Source organism: Arvicola amphibius, chromosome 14 (genome assembly GCF_903992535.2).
Source record: "Arvicola amphibius chromosome 14, mArvAmp1.2, whole genome shotgun sequence".
NCBI classification, from domain to species: domain Eukaryota; kingdom Metazoa; phylum Chordata; class Mammalia; order Rodentia; family Cricetidae; genus Arvicola; species Arvicola amphibius.
Genome location: NC_052060.1, coordinates 23,427,292 through 23,448,559, shown reverse-complemented (window position 1 = coordinate 23,448,559; position 21,268 = coordinate 23,427,292). Strand labels below are relative to the sequence as shown.

Here is a 21,268-nt window from a genome sequence, read left to right as displayed (position 1 = left end):
AATAGGAACCTGCTTTGTTCATCATTAGAGCCCTCACGTACTTTTTCTTTGGCAAAATGAGAACACTAACTCATCACGGGCTAAATGGAAGGGTCGGTTGTTTATTAACCTATACTATATCTATACTATATTTCCTTTCATAGGTTTTGAAGTTCATTGTGAAAGGCAGTGAATTTATACTTTTTATTAAGTACTATTTCAGGACGGAAAGATACTTAGCTCTCAAAATAAATTTTACTGCTCTGAACAGTGATTGATCCTATGGATTGATAAAGGATAGTTCCATATATCTATTAACCAGAAGCATTTAAATTTAATGTCATCCCTTACATACTTCTTATTAATTTGTTTGTTTTGAGGGATATATATATATATATATATATATATATATATATATGTTCTGCTGGCTTCCACTATATCCTAAATTCTCTTTCTCCCTAGTACTGAGTTATCAGGTACATGCCACCATGCTTTTCAGTTTCTTAATAATCAAAGAAGCTTTTAAAATACAAAAAAAAACCAAATTAGGGAGTAAAGCATGCTGAATTGATGATTCCATGACTATTTGTAATGGGGAATAAAAAGATTTAAAGATGGAAAATCCTAGACATATTTGGTTTAATTTGCAAAGTACTATTAAGGACATAACAAACAAGATGTAATACCAATCAAATAATACTTGACCTTAAAAAAACATTAAGTTTATTCTCCATGTGAGTTTCTGAGTATTCTTCAGCTGCTCACACCATTGACGCTAATCTTGTTCAGATTATAGCTTGTACTCTAAATATTTATTCATGAACATTTACTTTGCCAAATGTACCTCTTTCAGAATATAAAGAGGCACTAGAGAGAACTCTGACAACTTCAAAGTAAAATGAAGTTCTTTCTGTTGCTTTCCTTCATTGGGTTCTGCTGGGCTCAGTATTACCCACAGACTCATTGTAGAGGGACTTCTATTGTCCACCTGTTTGAGTGGCGCTGGGTTGATATTGCCAAGGAATGTGAGCGATATTTAGGTCCTAAGGGATTCGGAGGGGTTCAGGTAAGATTTGTTTAAAATTTAAATGCAGAGTTCACTGTGCTCACATAAAAGAGTATTCTAATAATAATGATTTTGAAGGATAACTTCTTTTCACCCATAACTTTCCTGAGGAAGGAAACATTTTGCTGGGGACAGATTCTTTTTACTTAATTGTAGGGACTGTAAGTGGGAAGACTGCAATGTCTTTCTATATTTTCAGGTGGTTGTTAATGGGCAGATGGTGAAAAATTACACTGGATCACTGATAGATTTCTACAAGATCTAATTATGCAAATAAAGCTTCAATCCAGCACTAATTATAATAGTTCTATTTGTAGGTCTCTCCACCCAATGAAAACATTGTGGTTAATGATCCACCAAGGCCATGGTGGGAAAGATACCAACCAATTAGTTACAAAATATGCACAAGATCTGGAAATGAAGATGAATTCAGGGACATGGTGAAGAGGTGCAACAATGTTGGTGTAAGTGAAGTCACATTTTCTTTACAGTTATTATATATACAATATTTCTCTTTGTTTCAAGTTCTTTACCATTGACTAGAATATTTTAAGTCTCTGAAATCTTACATTGCATTTTTATCTATTATTAAAAAGGTATTTCTGTCTCATTGTTACCTTTAAAATTCTTTAATATAGTAAAGTATTAACTTTTAAGATTAATATTTACAAATACTTAAGAGATTTCTGTTCGGCATTGTAACATATGTGAGGACTAAATCATTTTATATGATTCCATTTTCTTCCCACATTCTTGGGTTTGCTTTGCCATAATTGTTTTTAATGGTAAGTATCTACTTTATCCTATAATGAAGAGACATCTAATTACCTTTCGTTCTTCAGATACATAGCAGATATTGTAATCTAAGATTTTCTAGTGATCCCGCAAAATTTGAAATACAATATTCTCATTTTATACTATGCTTTGCTTTCTCAAAAATTGATTTTTTTGTTTATAATTGCAATACTTTCTGTTTAGCTCCATTTAAGATTTCTATATTCTTTTCTAAATATTAGGACTATTGTTGATCTTACTTCACATTAGTTTCCTTTCCTACTTGACTCTTTTTACTCAAATGTATCTATAAGGAATCAGAAGATATATTTTGGAGATTTGCTAGCATGTTATGAGTTTGCCATTGAAACTAGATTCCTGAGTCTAGCTGAAGCATGCATTTTTCTTCTCCAGGTCTGTATTTATGTAGATGCAGTTATCAACCACATGTGTGGCACAGGCAATCGTGCAGGGACAAGCAGTACCTGTGGAACTTACTACAATGCCAATGACAGGGATTTCCCAGGAGTTCCATATTCTGGTTGGGATTTTAATGATGGAAAATGCAACGGAGAAATTTATAACTACAATGATGCTAATGAGGTAATGAGAGAAATATTAATCAGAATAAAGAAGAATCTAGGTATCTAGATGTGCACAATCAATTTATAAATTACTACTAGACATATTCAGATTCCATAGGAAAAGAGGTCACTATGACAGAAAACTTGAAAACTAGAAATGGAAAAATGTGCTGGACTTTTTTGTATTATTTTCTAAGTATAGAGCAAAAATCAGTAATAAAATGAAGACATGCTCTTTGGTGACCTTATCTGAAAAATTGAAAAGCATAATTTTATCAATTATATAAACATTGCAGTATGGATAAAGAGGAGAGAGAGAAGGGATGGAGACATTAAATAAAAAAGGGGTAGAGAGAGAGAGAGAAATAAAAAGAATAAACCAGCTAAAATTCTCATCAATCTTTTCTGATATTCTCTTTATCTATCACAGAATATATTTTAAAATCTCGGTCCAAATTAAAACATCAGTACTTCTCATATTCTCATGTTCTAAGGAAAGGCAATATCCTATATTCTAAGTAAGGCAATATGAAAATATGCACTTGTAATTGAAAGAGGGACTGAAGAAAGAAATGAATTCAAAAACAATGCATGACTTTTTATACATTAATCATTTTAAAAAATAGGTCAGAAACTGTCGTCTGTCTGGCCTTCTGGATCTTGCACTTGAGAAAGATTATGTTCGTGGCAAGGTGGCTGACTACATGAACCATCTCATTGACATGGGTGTAGCAGGGTTCAGACTTGATGCTGCTAAGCACATGTGGCCTGGAGACATAAAGGTGATTTTGGACAAACTGCATAACCTAAATACACAATGGTTCCCTGAAGGAAGCAGACCTTTCATTTTTCAAGAGGTAAAACAACATACATGTTCATTTAAAAATTATATTATAATTTAATTGCAATGTTTTCTCTTCCTTTTACTCCCTCTATACTCGTCCATATATGCTTTCATATATTCCTTAAAGTTTGTAGACTTTCTTTTGACCATTTGTTATTGCACATACACTGTATGTGTGTGTATGCTCTTATATATGCATATATTTATAATTAGTAGAATATGTGCATATACATATACTTATATTCATATGTTCTTAAATAACTTATATATACATATGTTTCTTAATATTATTAAACAGCATTAGACACATTATATTTAAGAATATATGTATATATGTATATATGAATATATATGTTCTCAAATATAACTAATATAGTCTATATTGCTAAAAATATGTTTATATATTGGTACTAGACAGTCAATTGATATGGTTTTCCCTGATATCCATTTCCCAATTTCCTCAGTTGCTTATAATTCTTTCTATATTACTTTGTATAATGTTGAGCCCTTGTGGGCTTTTTCTTAAATGTTGTCATTTCGTAAATCACATAGTAGCTAGGAGATTTTACTAAGCATAAAACGCATAATGTAGGTTAATATCTCAGTCTGGTATACCCTGTAGAATTCTATTGTTTATTAATAGGATTGCAGTTATTTATAGGTAGCATGCTTAGTCCTTTACCATAGCAGGTTCCAAGTTGGTACAACTTCATTAATTCATTTTCTCGCTCCTCAGATGCCATTACAAAAAATAGACCAATCATAATGGTTTTTGTCTCAAGCCAATCTTTCAGAGTTTAAGATTCATCTCATGGTATCAAGTTTGTAAATGTTTAAACTAATTGATGAAGTTTTCTGCGTGGCAATAATATTATTTTAAGTGTAGTGGGGATAAGACCTTTGAAGCTTTGTTTCCTTAGAAAAACACTGCTAATTCTCATTTAACAGCAAGCATTATATCAGTGTGAAGTAATTAATTTTTCCCTTTGTCAGCCACCCTGGAGGATGAAAGTTGACTGTGTCTTTCAATATTGTGACATAAGGATTTCTGAATGACATTATATTTAGATAATATGCTCTAAATCTATATTAAAAATTACAGCTGCCCCAATGTATCTACTAGGTCATTGATCTGGGTGGCGAGGCAATTACAAGTAGTGAGTACTTTGGAAATGGTCGTGTGACAGAATTCAAGTATGGAGCAAAACTTGGCACAGTTATCCGCAAGTGGAGTGGAGAGAAGATGGCCTATTTACAGTAAATATACACCATTTCTTCATTTGAGCTATCATAGAGTTCATGCCATTTCATATCAAAAGTTATAGCCTCAACTATTCCCATTTAAATAATTATGCAGTGGTTGATTATTAGGCTCAATATTTCTAAACTCCATCCAATTTTCTTTTCCATTTGTTATGTCAATCACAAGGGAGCCCTGGAAATCCAAACATCCAAAGGGATTTTTGTCTCTTTATAGCAAATCCATTACATTCCAGGAATGTTTAACTATGGTCTATTAAAGATAGATTATTATTACAAAATAGTTTGTAAGTGATATTTATAATGTGGTCAAGTATGAAGTATTGCTATTTTATATCAAAAAAAATTGGAAACGTTGAGTGTTTTTATGATGATTTCACTGCAGAATTTTACTCTGTATATCGACAAATGGATGTTTTGCATTTTATGTCCATAGAAATACAATACAGTGAAGAATCTAAAGAAAATAAACACTTTAAGAACAAAAACATTATACTGTAACCCCTAAATGAGTATACAAAATCATAGAAAATAATTTCATACATATATATATATGTTTATATGTGCCTATAACAGAGATTTAAAATGGAATTGTTATTTATTTAGATAACTATGTGTTATTTATTTAGATAACTATGTAAAGTTAGTCTAAGCATTGGGAAATAATAATTTGCTTTTTTTATGTAGGAACTGGGGAGAAGGTTGGGGTTTCGTGCCTACTGACAGAGCCCTTGTGTTTGTGGACAACCATGACAATCAGCGAGGACATGGAGCTGGTGGCGCATCCATCCTGACCTTCTGGGATGCTAGGTGGGAGAACATTCTTTGCTGTTGTGTAACCTGCTTTTAATGATGCAATTGCATTATATACTTCTGCTTTAATACCATTTTAAAACTTTCAGAATGTATAAAATGGCAGTTGGATTTATGTTGGCTCATCCTTATGGATTCACACGAGTAATGTCAAGTTACCGTTGGGAAAGAAACATCCAGAATGGACAAGTATGTCTTGAAGTTCTTCCATGTACATCTTAATCTAGAAAAGCACGAGGTTCTGGTTTAAATTCGCATGAAGTTAAAGCATATGATACTAATTATTAATTGTTTATTTACCAAGTTTTTATAGAGTAAGGACATTGCAAATGTGTGTGATTGGAAAAGTAGTAATTTAAGTAGGAGAAAGGACAGAATGAAAACACGTGTTACTGATAATGTCCGACCATAAAAGTTAATGGGGGATGATGTTTTCTAGCATTGAATAGAATTTCAATTTTTTCCTAAAGCAATGTTAGCATATTAAGATACTTTTACTTTTTTCCTGTGGAAAAACACGGTAGCTGATTTTAGGGTAATTAGGAATATAATAGAAATTTCTGAAAATTACACCACACTGATTTTCTAGGGAGTCTGTAAACAATATGTGTTTATAGAATTATAAGCAATATCAGTTGTTATCTAGGTGCCTAAACAGAAAACAATTAAAATTAATCTAAGAATTATAAATATTATGTGCTGTTGGTTAGGTATGTGTTGTTGGGTAGGTACAAAAGCTTAAGAAATTTCAAAATTCGTCTAGAAATTAATACCATCTGAAAGACTATGTGAAGTTTTCTGTTTCAATACAGGAATCTAGAATCATAGAGAAACATCAAATATAAAATATAAATGTTTCTTCTTTATATATCAGAAAAACAGTTTTTCCTATTTTCCTTTTGAAATGAGTTTCCTTCTGTTTTTATTGAACTTTGTTCTATTCTTGAAGAACTTTCAGGCTTGGAATGATCTCTTTTTCTCTTTCAAAAATATACTACAATTTAGACATCTTCAAATATGCATGTATACTTTGTTAAGCTCAATAAGGAAAGTCAGGTTATTTTATAACCACATTTTACCAGCAAGTAGTAGGAAATCAAATAATATTAACTTAGAAATTGTTATATTAAAAGCCTTTTCATATATGTTTTTAAATTTTTTGAGTAGCCAACAACTATGTCCCTATTTTATGAAAAACTGAGGCACTTTCACACAATGCATAACATGGAGACTTCTAAAGAAGTGACTGAAGTCTGTTCTCTAATGCCAGGGTTCGGCTCCAAGTGTCTTGATGTTAGGTGACATTAAAGAGCTTTAAGTGGTTTTGAGAAACTACTACTTTGATAGTAAATGAGATGCTTAAGATTTGCTACTGTCATTTTGAATTGAGTAGAGAATATGAATTTACACAGAACTGAAGGACTCAGTGAGGTCTGTACAACACTGAAGGACTTAGATTAAAATTAGACCCTGCCAAGAAAGAAGTATAATAAGAAGTTTGGTTTGAGTTTGCTCTGGTAGAAATAATTATGCAGACACAAGCATTCAAATAACCTGAATCTTTCAATAATTAAGGATCTGAATGACTGGATTGGACCACCTAATGACAATGGAGTAACCAAAGAAGTGACCATTAATCCAGACACAACTTGTGGCAATGGCTGGGTCTGTGAACATCGATGGCGTCAAATAAGGTGGGAATTTCCCCCACAGACTTTGTCTTATAAGAAAGTTGTTTAACTTTTTGTTATAAATTGTTGAAGTTTAAGGGTACCAGCATTTCACATGATATTGTGCTTCTAGGAACATGGTTGCCTTCAGAAATGTAGTGGGTGATCAGCCCTTCTCAAACTGGTGGGATAATGGCAGCAACCAAGTAGCTTTTGGCAGAGGAAACAAAGGATTCATTGTCTTTAACAATGATGACTGGTAAGTCAGTATCAGTAAAATTAGGATTGTATACTCATATGCTTAGATCTTTCTTTTATTTTCCTGTTCATTATCTCTTTTATATGTGAAAAATCTTTTAGACAATAAATTTATGCCAAAAATTAAACATTCAGGGTACAGAAGAAAATCAATATTTGCTTATATATTTTTTCCTTTAAATAAAATCTTGTATTTGAGATCTTTGAACAAAGCTTACGATGGCAGTACTATGTATTCATATTTGCAAGCTCATTTGATACATTTCACAGAACATATAAATAGTAAATATAAGTCGTAACATCGTTAAACAATGTATCATATTAGGACTGGAGTAAGTTTCACCTATATTTGAAAATAACTTTTATCTACTGTAGTTATACACAGTCTTCAATGTTCTATCTCCTTGTTTTTAAATATTTAAAATATATGCATACTTGCATCTGTCTATGAGTGTCTTCAAGAAGCTGTTGTGTTTTTCTTTTAAAACTTTCATTATTTTTCTTCCACTGTGGTTCTTTCATCTGAGTCTTACTCTATGGATCTCTCTCTGTAGTGGTCTAGCTCAGATAACAGGAGTGGAGGTCAAAGTCTTTAATGCCAACAAGTAGAGGTACCCATATTTTCTTGAACTTGAGGCAAGTTGATCTTTGTAGTGTGTTCTAGGGCAGTCAAGTATGTTTAAAGAGACCTTGTCTCTCAAAAAACAAAATGAAACAAACACACAAACAATCAAAAATTAATACTTACTCAGAGAATCTCTTTAAAAGCCAGTAAAATGTCTCAGTACAAAATCAGCTACCTATAAGATTGAGAGTTTTTTTCATAAGTCATATTTTATTGGTTGAAAACAATAATTTAGGTACATCATTTATTGAAAGAACACATGGCTGGTATTTCAGGAACACCAGAATAACTTTACACATACAGTTTCCTAATACAAATTTGTATGTATCCACATAAATTCTAGATAATGTTTAATTGTAGAAAAAATTCTTTATGGGTCATGTAATCTAATAACTTTGGGAGAAAATGATGCTGTTAACATTTTTTAAGTCATCAGTTTAAATCGAGCAGAGCACAAACTTGAAAGAATGATCGTCCTCACAGGAGCCCTTTCCTACTGAGCATTACTGGGTTCTATGGATTTTTTTGATGGGTAGCAGTCACCATAGCCCATGAAACTAACAGACATTTATAATAATATCTAATATCTTTGGTCTGGAGAATTCTTTCTTCCTCACTTGCAGTCTTGTTATTCGGATTTGCTTAATAATACTCTGAATCTTTAGTGGTCTATATCACGAGGTTGAGACATTTATTGTTTTATTGATAATGGATCTTCTTGCATTTGTGTGGGTTGAATTTAAGTTAAATACCCTTTTTTCCCCAGGGCTTTGTTAACAACTTTACAGACTGGTCTTCCTGCTGGCACATACTGTGATGTCATTTCTGGAGACAAGATTGATGGCAATTGCACTGGAATCAAAGTCTATGTTGAAAATGATGGCACAGCTCAATTTTCTATTAGTAACTGTGCTGAAGACCCATTTATTGCAATCCATGTTGAATCGAAATTGTAAGAACTAAATTAAATACATATAAAGCATTAATTGAATGTGTTTCTTTTTTCATGTGTGCCTTATTATTTTAACTTTTCTTTTTTATGATATGTGCATGTGTGATGTTTATTTCTGAGCACTGAATATATAAAGGATTTTGGAACAACCTGTGTCATTGCTTTGCCCCTCTCCATTATCCCATGTGCTGTGAGGTCATACTTAAGTCATCAGACTTCCTAGGAAAGCACATTTACCTGCTGAGCAATGCTGCTAGCTCATAAGTAACTTAATTTTAGAGTTTCATTCCTTTAATTAAAAGCAGAAATTAAAAACTTCACATATATTCATTTGATAACAACATCCAAGATTTTTAATACTAGCAGAAAATTTATTTTCCCAAGAAATTTCTCAGAGCTCTGAATTGCATCCTGACAAATACAATGCTTTACATTAATATAATTTCCATCATGTACTTTAAGACATTACATTAAAATTATTTTTAATAAATTTCACTCAAAGTCTAATCACTTATTAAACATTCCCTTGGCCACATAGAAATGCATCGTTTACTTATATCTAGCTACCACTTTATTCAAATTTCTTATACTTCAAGAGAAAATTAATTTTTCCTATTCTAGAGAGAAACATATATGTTGATCATACATCAAAATACCATGATATTCACTTATCATTTTCTATCTTTCATCTTTCCCATTCCCATTAAAGTACATCTACCCATGCACACATATGCTCAAGTCTTTTTGTTGATATCTGACACTTAAGTAAAATGCCATCATGAGAGTGGAAGGTTATTTTTTGATAAAAACAAATTACTAATGGATACAGTACTGCAAAATATACCCTTCATATACCCCACTAATGACTAACAGCTAATAAGTTATTCAATAAACCTTGAGACCTTACAGTTATTGCCTGATCCACAGTGGAATGGAGATGTCCCCAGAGTTCTGTGGGACTTACGCAGACAAACTCTGATATTGTATGTGCATGGGTGCAGCGTCAATGCCTGCCTGCCCTCTATGTGCCACCATACAGTTCGTGAGCTGGGCAAGGGCCTGGAGATTGAAAGACACAAAGACTCACAGAGACAGCACAGACAGAGACACACACCTTTAGTCACTGATAAAAGAAGTCCTTTATTAAATAGCACCACGGAGGGTTTTAGACCCAACACAGTCAAATGGGCCAACAGGTGAAAACCTCATAGCCTGATCCTCAATCAAGGCCAAGGCAACACATGCTCAGGAAGCAGAGCTGGACAGAGCTTTCAAAAGCTCAAGTCAGAAGGCCAAGAAAAGGTCACTAGAGAGGGCGAGCAGCTGGAGGCCAGGACTCCAAATGGTCCCAATACATGGATGGGTACAACAGTTACATCCTATACAGATGACTAATCTTCCCAGTATACCTTTTCATTCTCTGACTCTTACATGATCACTTACTTGGTCTTCTATTTTGCCTGGAAATGGTTATAGAGAAATTGCTTTCAGGGATGAATGCTCAGTAGTCTCTTATTTTTGCATATGGACGAATTATGACTCTCAGTACGAGCTGTCACTAGCTGCAAACATAAACCGACTAAAACTGAGTCAAAGCTGAGTAAACCATAACAATCAGTCCCTTTACTTCCCACTTACCATATCTTCTTATGCCTCTCATCTAATTTTCTTTATTTCCCACTTACCATATCTTCTTATGCCTCTCATCTAATTTTCTTTATTTCCCACTTACCATATCTTCTTATGCCTCTCATCTAATTTTCTTTATTTCCCACTTACCATATCTTCTTATGCCTCTCATCTAATTTTCTTTATTTCCCACTTACCATATCTTCTTATGCCTCTCATCTAATTTTCTTTATTTCCTACTTACCATATCTTTTTATGCCTCTCATCTAATTTTCTTTTTTTTTCATGGTTTATTTTTTTATATTTAAAAATTTCCATCTCCTCCCCTCCTTCTCCCCCTTCTCCCCCCTCCCCTCCACCCATACCTCCCCTCCCTCCCTCTAATTTTCTTAGAGGTTGCCTTCCATGGGAGAGTAGTTGACTTTCCGACACAACACTGATGCAGAAACCTGGCCTTTCTAGTCCTTCATTTTTGTCATTTCACCTTTGGTTTTATACATAAAAACTATTTAAGCAATTGGACACTATGCCCATATGACAAAAAGAGGTGTTTACCTCTTTTTCTCAGGGCTGGGATGAAAGGTGTGAGGAGGAAGTGCTTGAGGTACATCTGGAGCTTTCCTAGGAAAGACAAGGGGAGGCTAGGATACCTGACGAGGAAGAAATGGTATGGAGTTGCACAGAGAAATGAGATATTATCTAGCAATAAATGCACCCATTGAATCCTGAGGCTGGGGTGACACATTTGTAGAAAGCTTGTGGCAATATAAATATAAGTAAAAGATAATATGATACCTTCAGAAAATTAACTCTGATCAAGATCTACTTATTAAGCTTGTTATGCTTGTTATTCTGCATTTCCAGAATATCTAACATCATACCAATAAAGAAACAAACCATACATCACCATGGAGACTTTCTAGGAAGTACTTACTACAGTCTCTGTATTAGAATTGTTGCAGGACTGATCCATCAATATTTAGTGTACAAGGTCTTTGTAGTTTGCTTTTACCCTCCCTCATCTCATACTTTGCAACTACAATGAAAGTGAATTCCACTGAAGTCCCCTTAGTGTCTGTCAGTCTTTGAATGGCTTCAGATATGTACCATCAACCGGCAGTTTTCATTTGAGGCTTTGATTCTTGTATATTGAAATAACTGATTTTGAATGATTTTTTTCTACTTAATATTTTATAGCACTTGAAATGGATGACAGAGCTAGCTATTTATTTGTCAATTGATTGACAATTCATGTTTATTATAACATGAAACAAAGACCTTGGAATCTTCAGAAAAAATGAATGATTCTAGCTGTAATGCTGCCTCTAAAAGAAAAAGTTAAGATAAAAATGATTTCCAATAACTATATTAAAATTAAAATACAGGGTTGGACATCTTGGGATACCCTAAAGAGAACCAGATTATGCCTCCCAAAATTGTACCATACTGGCTTAAGTGTCTTTTGAGCTGAAGACAATGAGCTCCCTCACCTCACAGTTTCTAAGATTAAGACATACATTTCCATTGCTTAAAATATTTTTTTTCTTGTAAGCACAATGTAACCTCTTAATTAATGTCCCAGTGATCCTTGATATGCTCACTGGACAAGGTAATTTTGTCCATCCTGTCCATCAGGCACAGACTGGCCATCAAGGCAACTACCAATAGATTTCTGACCTGGTCCTCAAGGCTCTTATGGTATGTACCCTGTGGAGCCTTTCAGCTTACTTTCATAACCTTTATTCAACCATTAGGAAAACTTTTACTGATTTTCAAGTTGCACGTGTCAATGAGGCAGTGGAGCAGAGAGTAGGTCTGGGTCCCACTAAGGAAATATTAATCAAACAACTGGTTTGGGAAGGGCTTAATGCCCCCACCCACAATGTGGTCACAGTTATCTGCAGTGAGAACATTCACAACTGGGTACTGGCCACAAGTGACCAGTAACAGTTCCATCACTGTCCTCACCGCTTCCGTGGATGCCTTCCTTGCCAAAAGACAGACCAAGAGCCCTCAAGTAGATAGATCTTTCTCAGAATGTGGCAAACCAGGTCTTCAATGGCATGACTGTCCCTGGGTAAAGCCTAGGATGCTATGCCACAAATGCAAAAAAGAGATTTCATTGGGCAAGGGAAGGTAGAACACAATTTGCCAAAGCACCAATCCCTTTAAACTCCAGGTGGGGTGAGTTTCAGTCCCACCAGTAAGAGAAGGCTATGGTAATCCAAAAATCTATTGGACACTCTCTATTTTTCAGTCCTCCCCAGTGCTGACCATCTAACTTGAAGTACAAACTGTTAGAGGCTTGGGGACATTGGTGTGGACGTCACTATTTTGAAACAAATGGAAGTGCTCTGTTTTCTCCATTGGAAATTTAGACCTGGTTCTCTCATTGGGTGATTAGAAGGCCAACAAGATTAAAAACGTACCACCTGTCCAGTTCATTGGAAAGACCTTGGCGGCAACAAAGGAGCCACTCACCCTATCATTTCTATAATGCTGAGAAACCTCTGGGGTAGAGACGTCCTTCATGATATGGGTGCTGTCCTAACAATGATGATAGAGTTTTCTTTGATAACTTTCATGTTCATAAAACGACAAATTGGCTAACGGTGGAGGCTGACTGAGAAGCCAAGGACAATGGCGATGGGATTTGATTCTACGGCATGGACCGGCTCTGTGTGAGCCTTGTCAGTTTGGATGCTCACCTTCAGGGACATGGGGGGAGTTGGGAGGACCTTGGACTTAACATAGTGTAGGAAACCCTGATGGCTCCTTGGCCTGGAGAGGGAGAGAGTGGGGGTATAGGTAGAGTTGAGGGGAGGAAAGGGGGAGGAGGGGAGGAGATGGAAATTTTTAATAAAAAAATGAAAAAAAATAAAACGACAAGTTTAGCAAACCACGATCCTATGTATTAGTTGCACCCCCAATTCTAAGGACCACTGTCCCTTAGAAATCTACCATTATTGAGCCTCTTAACCCCATCCAATTGACATGGCCCTTGAATCAAGAAATCTGGGAAGAACAGTGACTTATAATTGAACCCAAGGTGTCAATCTTATAGAAATCAGGTGCAGAACAGGGAAAGATAAAGCTACAGAACCAGCCACAAGCAAACATTTTTCTGATACATATGCAAATTATTACTGATACATATGCAAATTATTTTTGTATTCTTGCCTAAGATAATTTGTAAATTGATAGAACATCAAAATTATATCATTTTATTGTTTATATTTTTATTTCTATTTACAATAGTTTTGTATACAATATAAAATTATTTTCATTATACTGGATGTATACATCTTTCTATATCTGCCTGCTTAAGATATTGTGTAGATTGATAAAATTTAAGGATATTTTTTGTCATATTTTGTTATGTAATTCTAGCTCTGATCAAGATATCTTTATATATTGTTACAATTTTGAGGTCATTGCCCTCATGCTATACATGTGTTGAAAGATTGCTTATGTTCATATTATGAAACTTTAGTCTTTAAAATATATAGGCTGGTAAGTATCACAGATTAACAGTCACCCAAGTTTGTCATAGCTTTGGGCACATAAGACTGGCAATTGCCCTGCCTATGTCTCTCAACAATTCAGTAACTTCCTAGGGTACTAGAAGATTTCTGATACCACTGGAATCCCTTGAAATTTGCAGGCAAAACCATTGTGGAGAGAATCAAAAGAAATCTTAAGGAACTCTTGTACAGAACTATGTCATCAGAGACTAGGAGAGATCTTCAACTGGGTTATGACTTTTGACTCTTCATTTTTAGATAAAGTTTGGCATAATATAAAAGGGCTATTTGAGGCCGGGCGGTGGTGGCACACGCCTTTAATCCCAGCACTCGGGAGGCAGAGGCAGGCGGATCTCTGAGTTCGAGGCCAGCCTGGTCTACAAGAGCTAGTTCCAGGACAGGCGCTAGAAACTACAGGGAAACCCTGTCTCAAAAAAGGGGGGGCTATTTGATCCCACCTGAATGCACACATATGTCTTAATTAGCAGATGGTATTGCTAAACTTTATTCTCTTTAAATGTCTCCTACAGCATTTTTGACAGCAGTGGGCAGCAGATGAGGCAACTCTTCAGGTGGTAAAACCTCTCAGGCATCTCTCTTGCAGGAGGTTACATATGCCTGTTTATCTGAAGTTCCAAAGGTGGTATACCTAGTTCCCCCACTCTTTTGTCATTTTGACATGATGTTTCTATCTTATACTTGAGAACTCCTAATGTATTTAAAAATCTCTCATGTTTTAGGAAAGTTCATGATTATATGTGACACAACATTACAGCCATGCTAGGAACACAGACAGCTTTTGAGCAGCAGGTTGGACACATTTGCTATTTATTCATGTTGGTTTTCTTTTCTATCTGTAAACTTATTATATTCATGAAACTTCAGAGGGATATTTTCCAAACTACTGAAGCATCTTTTACAAATATCCACCTAGGCATATAATGCAAAAATTTTAAAAATTTATTTGTTCATATGAGTGCTCTCTTTTCAAGTATACTTGCATGACATAAGAGGTCATAAGATCCCCTTACAGATAATTGGGAGCTAAAATTTTTTTTAGCAGTTTCGAAGTTTCAAGTTTTACATCAAAGTCTTTCAACCATTTTGAACTGAGTTCTGTATAAAATCAGTGATATGGATCTAGTTTCATACTTTATTGTATCTTGTTTTGTTACATTTGGTGGTCATCTCTCAAAGGTCTGTTCTTTTCTGAAGAGGGAATGGAAGGAAAATAGAACTGGGGGAAATGGGTGGTAGAGTGGAGAGCTGTGAGGAGTGGAGGGAGGGGAAAACTGTGGTTGGGATATATTATATGAGACTATTGCTTTTCAATTAAAATATGTAGGTATTGAAGTTCCCTATTGTCACATATGGAAGAGACTCTTATTTTGTTCCGTTTGTGTTTTGGACACCTTTGTTAAAGGTTATGTGGATGTTTCTCTGTTGGTATATTTCCACGTCTACAATCCTATTCAACTGGTTGCACATATGAATATTGGTTAACCCAATATATAAAGTTCTTTTGAAATTGAATAGGGATGTTGGGACTCTCCTAAGGATGATTGCTTTTTCTGATACAGTGAGATGTAAAATACAACTTATGTTCCTGGTAGTACATTTAATAAGCCCTGAGTTGATTCTAAAGTAGGAACTATCTATAATTCTATTTTTAGGAATTTGTATTCTATGGTTGTCAGTTTTCACTGTAATTTAATTTAAGATATTATAATTCATTTCTTTTTGTTTAACGCATGAATTTTCTGAATATTTGACTATTTTTCAAGAGAACATACATACATACATCCTGAAAATTATGTTTACATCATTAGAGATAATATTTTATGGTGCCAATGAAAAACAAAGACCTTTATTTTGTTGATACAATGCTAAGATAGTTAATAAAAATACATTTCTGAAATATCTCTATTAACACATTATTAAAGACAAATTAATAGATGTACTCAGGTACTTATAATATTAGATATAAAAGGAAAAATTGATGTTACCTTCCAGTTTGAGGTTCTATAATTTAATAGAAGACTCATCACATACATTTGCATTTAGTTCTCTATTTAATACAAAACATACTAAGATTATATCTGAAGTACACACACAAATCGGGTTTATTATTTCTCTGGTATCCTTGGATTAAATTCCTGATTACCTAAGTTAATATTTGAGACCACCACTGTTTGTGTAAAACAAGTAAAGATTAATATAATGAATAGTTTTTTTTTTTGCTTTTATTCATCCTAAAGCTTATACTTGCTAATATAGGTTCAGAATCCAAATTGAAATACAAAATCTAATCAACTTATTTTCATTAAAGCTTCTTTATTTTTTTCAAGTTTAGATAGGAACCTAGTAAATATTTACTAGAAAAAACAAAGAAATTTCATCTCTAAAATGTCCTTTTCAGTATGTCTTCCCAGTCAATATTATTAAATAGCTAACAATGCTGAAATCTTTAAGGTACACCAAATGAATTATAAATTGCATGGTATTCCAAGGTATAAAATGAATATGTTTTCAAATTTGAATGCTTTCATTGTATGAAAAAATGTCACAAGCCCAATTGGAGCGCCGGATTGAGCTCCCGGGGTCCTGTTGAGGAGCAGAAGGAGAGAGAACATGAGAAAGAAAGTCAGGACCGTGAGGGAACCTCCATCTGGCGACAGATGGGGAAGGTGACTGAGCCCCACATTGGAGCACTGGACTGAGCTCCCAAGGACCTGATGAGCATCAGAAGGAGCGAGAACATGAAGGAGAAAGTCAGGAACTAGAGGGGTGCGTTCACTCATGGAGACGGTGGGACAGAACTAATGGGAGATCACCAACCCCAGTTGGAATGGGACTGATGGATCATGCGACCAAACCCGTCTCTCTGAATGTGGCCAACAAAGGGGGCTGACTGAGAAGCAAAAGACAATGGTGCTGGGCTCTGGTTCTTCTGCATGGACGGGCTCTGTGGGAGCCTTCTCAGCTTGGTCGATCACCTTCCTGGACCGGGGGGGGAGTTGGGAGGACCTTGGTCTTGGCATGGAGTGGGGAACTCTGATGGCTCCTTGGCCTTGAGGGGGGGGAGGGGAGGTGTGGGTGGAGGGGAGGGGAGGGAAGGGGGAGAAGGGGGGGAGGGAAGGGGGAGGAGGAGGGGAGGGAAGGGGGAGGAGGAGGGAAGGAGATGGAAATTTTTAAATGTGAAAAAAATAAAAAAAAAATAAATAAATAATAATAAAAAAAAATTAAGCAAAGCTAAGACCGGGCATTCATATAAGTAAAAAAAAAAAAAAAAAAAAAAAAAAAAAAAAAAAAAAAAAAAAAAAAAAAAAAAATGATAGTTATTATGTAGGTTTACTTATCCAGCAAAGGATGAATGGGCCACATCATTGATTGTTGAAATCTGGACCAATCTTTGCTTTATATGAGTCCCTTTTATTGGTTTATTTGAAGTTATTAGTAAATATAAAAGTTGTATTTCGATCTCTGATTTATATGTGCCTGTTTTGTGAACATATTCTCTGAATTATATAATGAAGAAATGATGTACGCACACACAACACAAAAGCAACCTATGACAAAGAAAACTTCATAATAAACTATCCAGATTTTCAGTTCATCCAGGCAAAGGAGACTGAGGTAGTATATGCAGAGCTTTGAGGTGATCGTATAGTGTGTAAATCACTTGAAATTTAAATATGAAGATCTGAGTGCAGACCATTATAACGGTGTATGCTGAGACTGCTCTTTACTTTCCCGACCACTCCGATCCAAATAATCACACATAAACTATGTTAATTACAACACTGTTTGGTCAGTATTTTAGGCATATTTCTGGGTAACTCTTACACCTTAAATTAACCCATCTCTATTAACCTGTATATCACCATGAGACTGTGACCTACTGGAAAATTTTTGGCTGACTGTTGGCACCATTCTCCTTTGACAGCCACATGACATTTCTCTATTCTGCCTACTTTCTCTATATATATCTGTTTGGATTGCCCACCTGGATTTCCTTTACTAAGCCATTGGCCAAAACAGCTTCATTAATAACTAATGGTAAAAAACACACTGATAGCATAGAGTCAGTGAGCAATCCCAGGTCATAATGCATTCTAAACTGGAAGTGGGAGTGTACATTTGCACTGAAGTCATCTTATTATGAGATGAGAGGGGTAAAAGAAGAATCTCCTGAGTTTGTTGGGTCAGATAACCCAGTGTACTGAGTGGAAGATAAGATTCTCTGTTTCAAACAATATAGAAAAAGAATATTGACCCCCAAAACTGTCATCACATTTACATATAAACCTGCGTGCACACACACATGCATATACCACACTCATTCATATATACTTAAAAGATAATATATCAATATATTATATATATTAAATATAGTTCTACACTCACATATATATTCTCAACCAAATATATATACAGCATACTATATACAATTAATATATTCTCTTTATATAAAATATAGTGTTAATATATAAATTGTATATTCCCCAATTTGCTCCAACTCACTCTAACCTAATGCTCTAATGTATATATGTGTATATATATATATATATAAAAGCATTAGATAGATAAAAGAGATCTACTCATAATAAGAATGAGTAGTACTAAAAAAGGAATTATATATCATCTATGTTAAATAATCTCAAACAAGGAAAGGAAGATGAACATGCTGAATAAACTTTCCAACAATATAGCATTAACATATTCTAAAATATAGAAGCAGTTTTGAAGAGGAATTTAACAATTATACTTTATACAAACAATTCAGTGATATGGTATTTAAACCTAAACAAAAGATATAAATTGATAAGGAAATTCTACAACACTTTTAGTACATGAAACAGAATAGTTAGAAATATGCTTCATGATTGAAATTCTTGAAATTGAAATATTTCAAATGAAGTAAAATATTAATAGATTGACTGGAGCCTAAAATTGGGAAAGTCTTCTGGATAATTTTGCAAAAGAAAAAAAGACAGAAAGAAATGGAATAGGAGAAATTTAAAACATTGATGCAAGAATTTTATTATTTAAATAAAAAGATGATTAAACTATGAGATATTAACATATCTGTTCCCACACCCAACAAATTCAACAAATAAATAAAAATAGAGAGACTAAGTATCAAATAATTTCTGAGAGAATGGCATAGCTGTGTACCAGATAGATTTAGAAATGGATACATAAAAATTAAGGCTAAAATTGGTAACTGACAACACAGTCTCTAATTGCCTATTCTGCACATGACACCACCATCTTTTGCCAATGAGACAGTGAAAAATTATTGCTTCCCAAGACGAAAGAGACCATAGTTACTCCCTCAACTCACACTATAGAAAAAGCAAGCAGGCAAACAAACAAACAAAACACTCTTGTTGCTTTGATGTGGGATTCCCCACTATGTTGTGAATACCATCGGTGAATAAAGAAACTGCCTTGCTTGGTGATAGGGCAGAACTTATATAGGTGGAGGAAAACTAAACTGAATGCTGGAGAAAGGAGGCAGAATCAGAGAGAATCCATGTGGCCCCCACTGGAGACAAATGCTTGAGAGAACTTTACCTGGTGAGCCACAACTATGTGACAATACACAGATTAATGGAGATGGGTTAAGTTAAGATGTAAAAGTTATCCAATAAGAAGCTAGAGCTAATTGACCAAGCAATGATTTAATTAATACAGTTTCTGTGTGCTTATTTCAGGTCTGAGCAACTGGGGACAAACTAGTGGCTTCCTTATAACATTGCTATGTGTTATGGTTTGAAAAAACTTTATTCCTAACAAACTCATATTATAACATTGGGACTTTGGAAGAGGGTAATGCTGTTCTCATAAGTGAATTTTTACCTGCATGAGACTGGATAGGATACTGTGAGTGTTGGTTGATATAAAGCAACTAGACATCTCCACTGCATCTTTACACTCACACACTTTGCCATCCTGGGATGCACTCAGATACTAATGTTTGCTGTGTGGTTTGTCTATTTATCAGAGTCATGAACCAAATGAACATCTGTTCATTATAACATACACAACTTCAGGTATTGTCAAACAGAACCGTAAACATGGACCAAGGCAAATTAAAAAATAAATAAAATTTCTGTCTCTCAGGTTTTTCCATGTGTCCTTCCAAAGATGAGTGGCAAACAACCTGACACAGCATGATTTTCCTTAATCAAGAAGAATCTCAACATATGCAAAAAATGAAGAATATAAAGCTATGGGGGAAAATTCAAACATGAAATAAAATATACTACTATTGTATTACTGCCAATTATAGTGATAAGAGAAATAATATCTAGAGACTTAATCTTATACATAATGACTATAGCCACTAAAAGTACTTTTGACCTTAAAATAACTTTGACTGATTTTAAATACTTCCAGCAAACACCAGCATTCCCCCAACCACAAACATGATGTACAGTGATAGATGTGCTTAAGGGTTGATGGGTAAAATCATTGTATAATTGCACACATATATCAAAATATCTCTCACTTATATTGTCTATTCCTAGAATCAAGGATTTATATGAATTCTCCTAGAGATTTCACAGAATCTGGTAAATCTAGAGGTAAATACTAGACTTAACCTTTTACACTTCTTCAAGTTAGGTGAAGTTGGTTCAATAGTGGTGCATATCATTTAGATTCTCCTTAATTGTATAATAGAATCACTGATATTTTAATGAGTGAATTTTGAATTTTGAAAATACAGCAAGTTTAGCTTGAGAAAAGTGATTTGTTCTGTGCATTATTGAAAGCTCACACGATTAATCATCTGCCTTGTGTGAATACTGTGCTTGCTGGTAGGTCAGATACACCCACGTTCTCATAGCTGCCAAGTACGTCATTGCATGTCAACCAGAAAACTGCTGACACGCTGCCAATTAGGTTGAGGCTTCCTGTCACCCTGTCCCAGACTTTATTGCTCTTGGATGAATGATGTGCAAGTACAAGTCAATATGTTAGGGACAGTGAGAAAAGGTTTAGAAAATCTGTTGCATATAATTGGAACAGCAAGTTCATGTACAGTTTGAGCATTCTCACAGTCCAGAGAATTTGTTGGTTAAACATTAAGTGAGGAACTGTCAACATTGTCAAAGGGGGCACACACCTTAGAAGATTGTTTAGAAAAATATTTTCAAAAATTTATTACCATACTCCTCATTTTGTATCATCTTTTAGAAAGATGGTAATATGGGTAAAAAGTATAGGAATTTGAGAGAATAAAACTGTTACTAAAAAAGAAAATTATATACATGCCTTTAA

The 21,268-nt window shown here is 34.5% G+C and overlaps 1 protein-coding gene across 3 annotated transcripts; it reads left to right on the top strand.

Annotated features, from left to right (window-relative positions):
- Window positions 1-877: 877 nt before the first annotated feature.
- LOC119800917 (pancreatic alpha-amylase-like) lies at window positions 878-8,829 on the top strand. 3 transcript variants are annotated; one of them, XM_038311293.1, is made up of 10 exons: window positions 878-1,045; window positions 1,363-1,509; window positions 2,234-2,422; window positions 3,030-3,095; window positions 4,371-4,504; window positions 5,195-5,317; window positions 5,410-5,509; window positions 6,896-7,014; window positions 7,124-7,249; window positions 8,640-8,829. In XM_038311293.1, the coding sequence occupies exons 1-10, from the start codon at window positions 878-880 to the stop codon at window positions 8,827-8,829; spliced, it is 1,362 nt and encodes a 453-aa protein (XP_038167221.1). The 3 variants fall into 3 exon arrangements, with proteins under 3 accessions (XP_038167221.1, XP_038167220.1, XP_038167222.1); XM_038311292.1 differs by having other exon boundaries at window positions 3,030-3,260; XM_038311294.1 differs by lacking the exon at window positions 3,030-3,095.
- Window positions 8,830-21,268: the final 12,439 nt, after the last annotated feature.

Bases quoted from the DNA above. Each gene is read 5' to 3' on its own strand.
- LOC119800917 (XM_038311292.1), top strand. From the start codon at position 878: ATGAAGTTCTTTCTGTTGCTTTCCTTCATTGGGTTCTGCTGGGCTCAG. The intron at 4,505-5,194 runs GTAAATATACAC...TTTTTTATGTAG, and splicing joins GAGAAGATGGCCTATTTACA to GAACTGGGGAGAAGGTTGGG. The intron at 5,318-5,409 runs GTGGGAGAACAT...TAAAACTTTCAG, and splicing joins CTGACCTTCTGGGATGCTAG to AATGTATAAAATGGCAGTTG.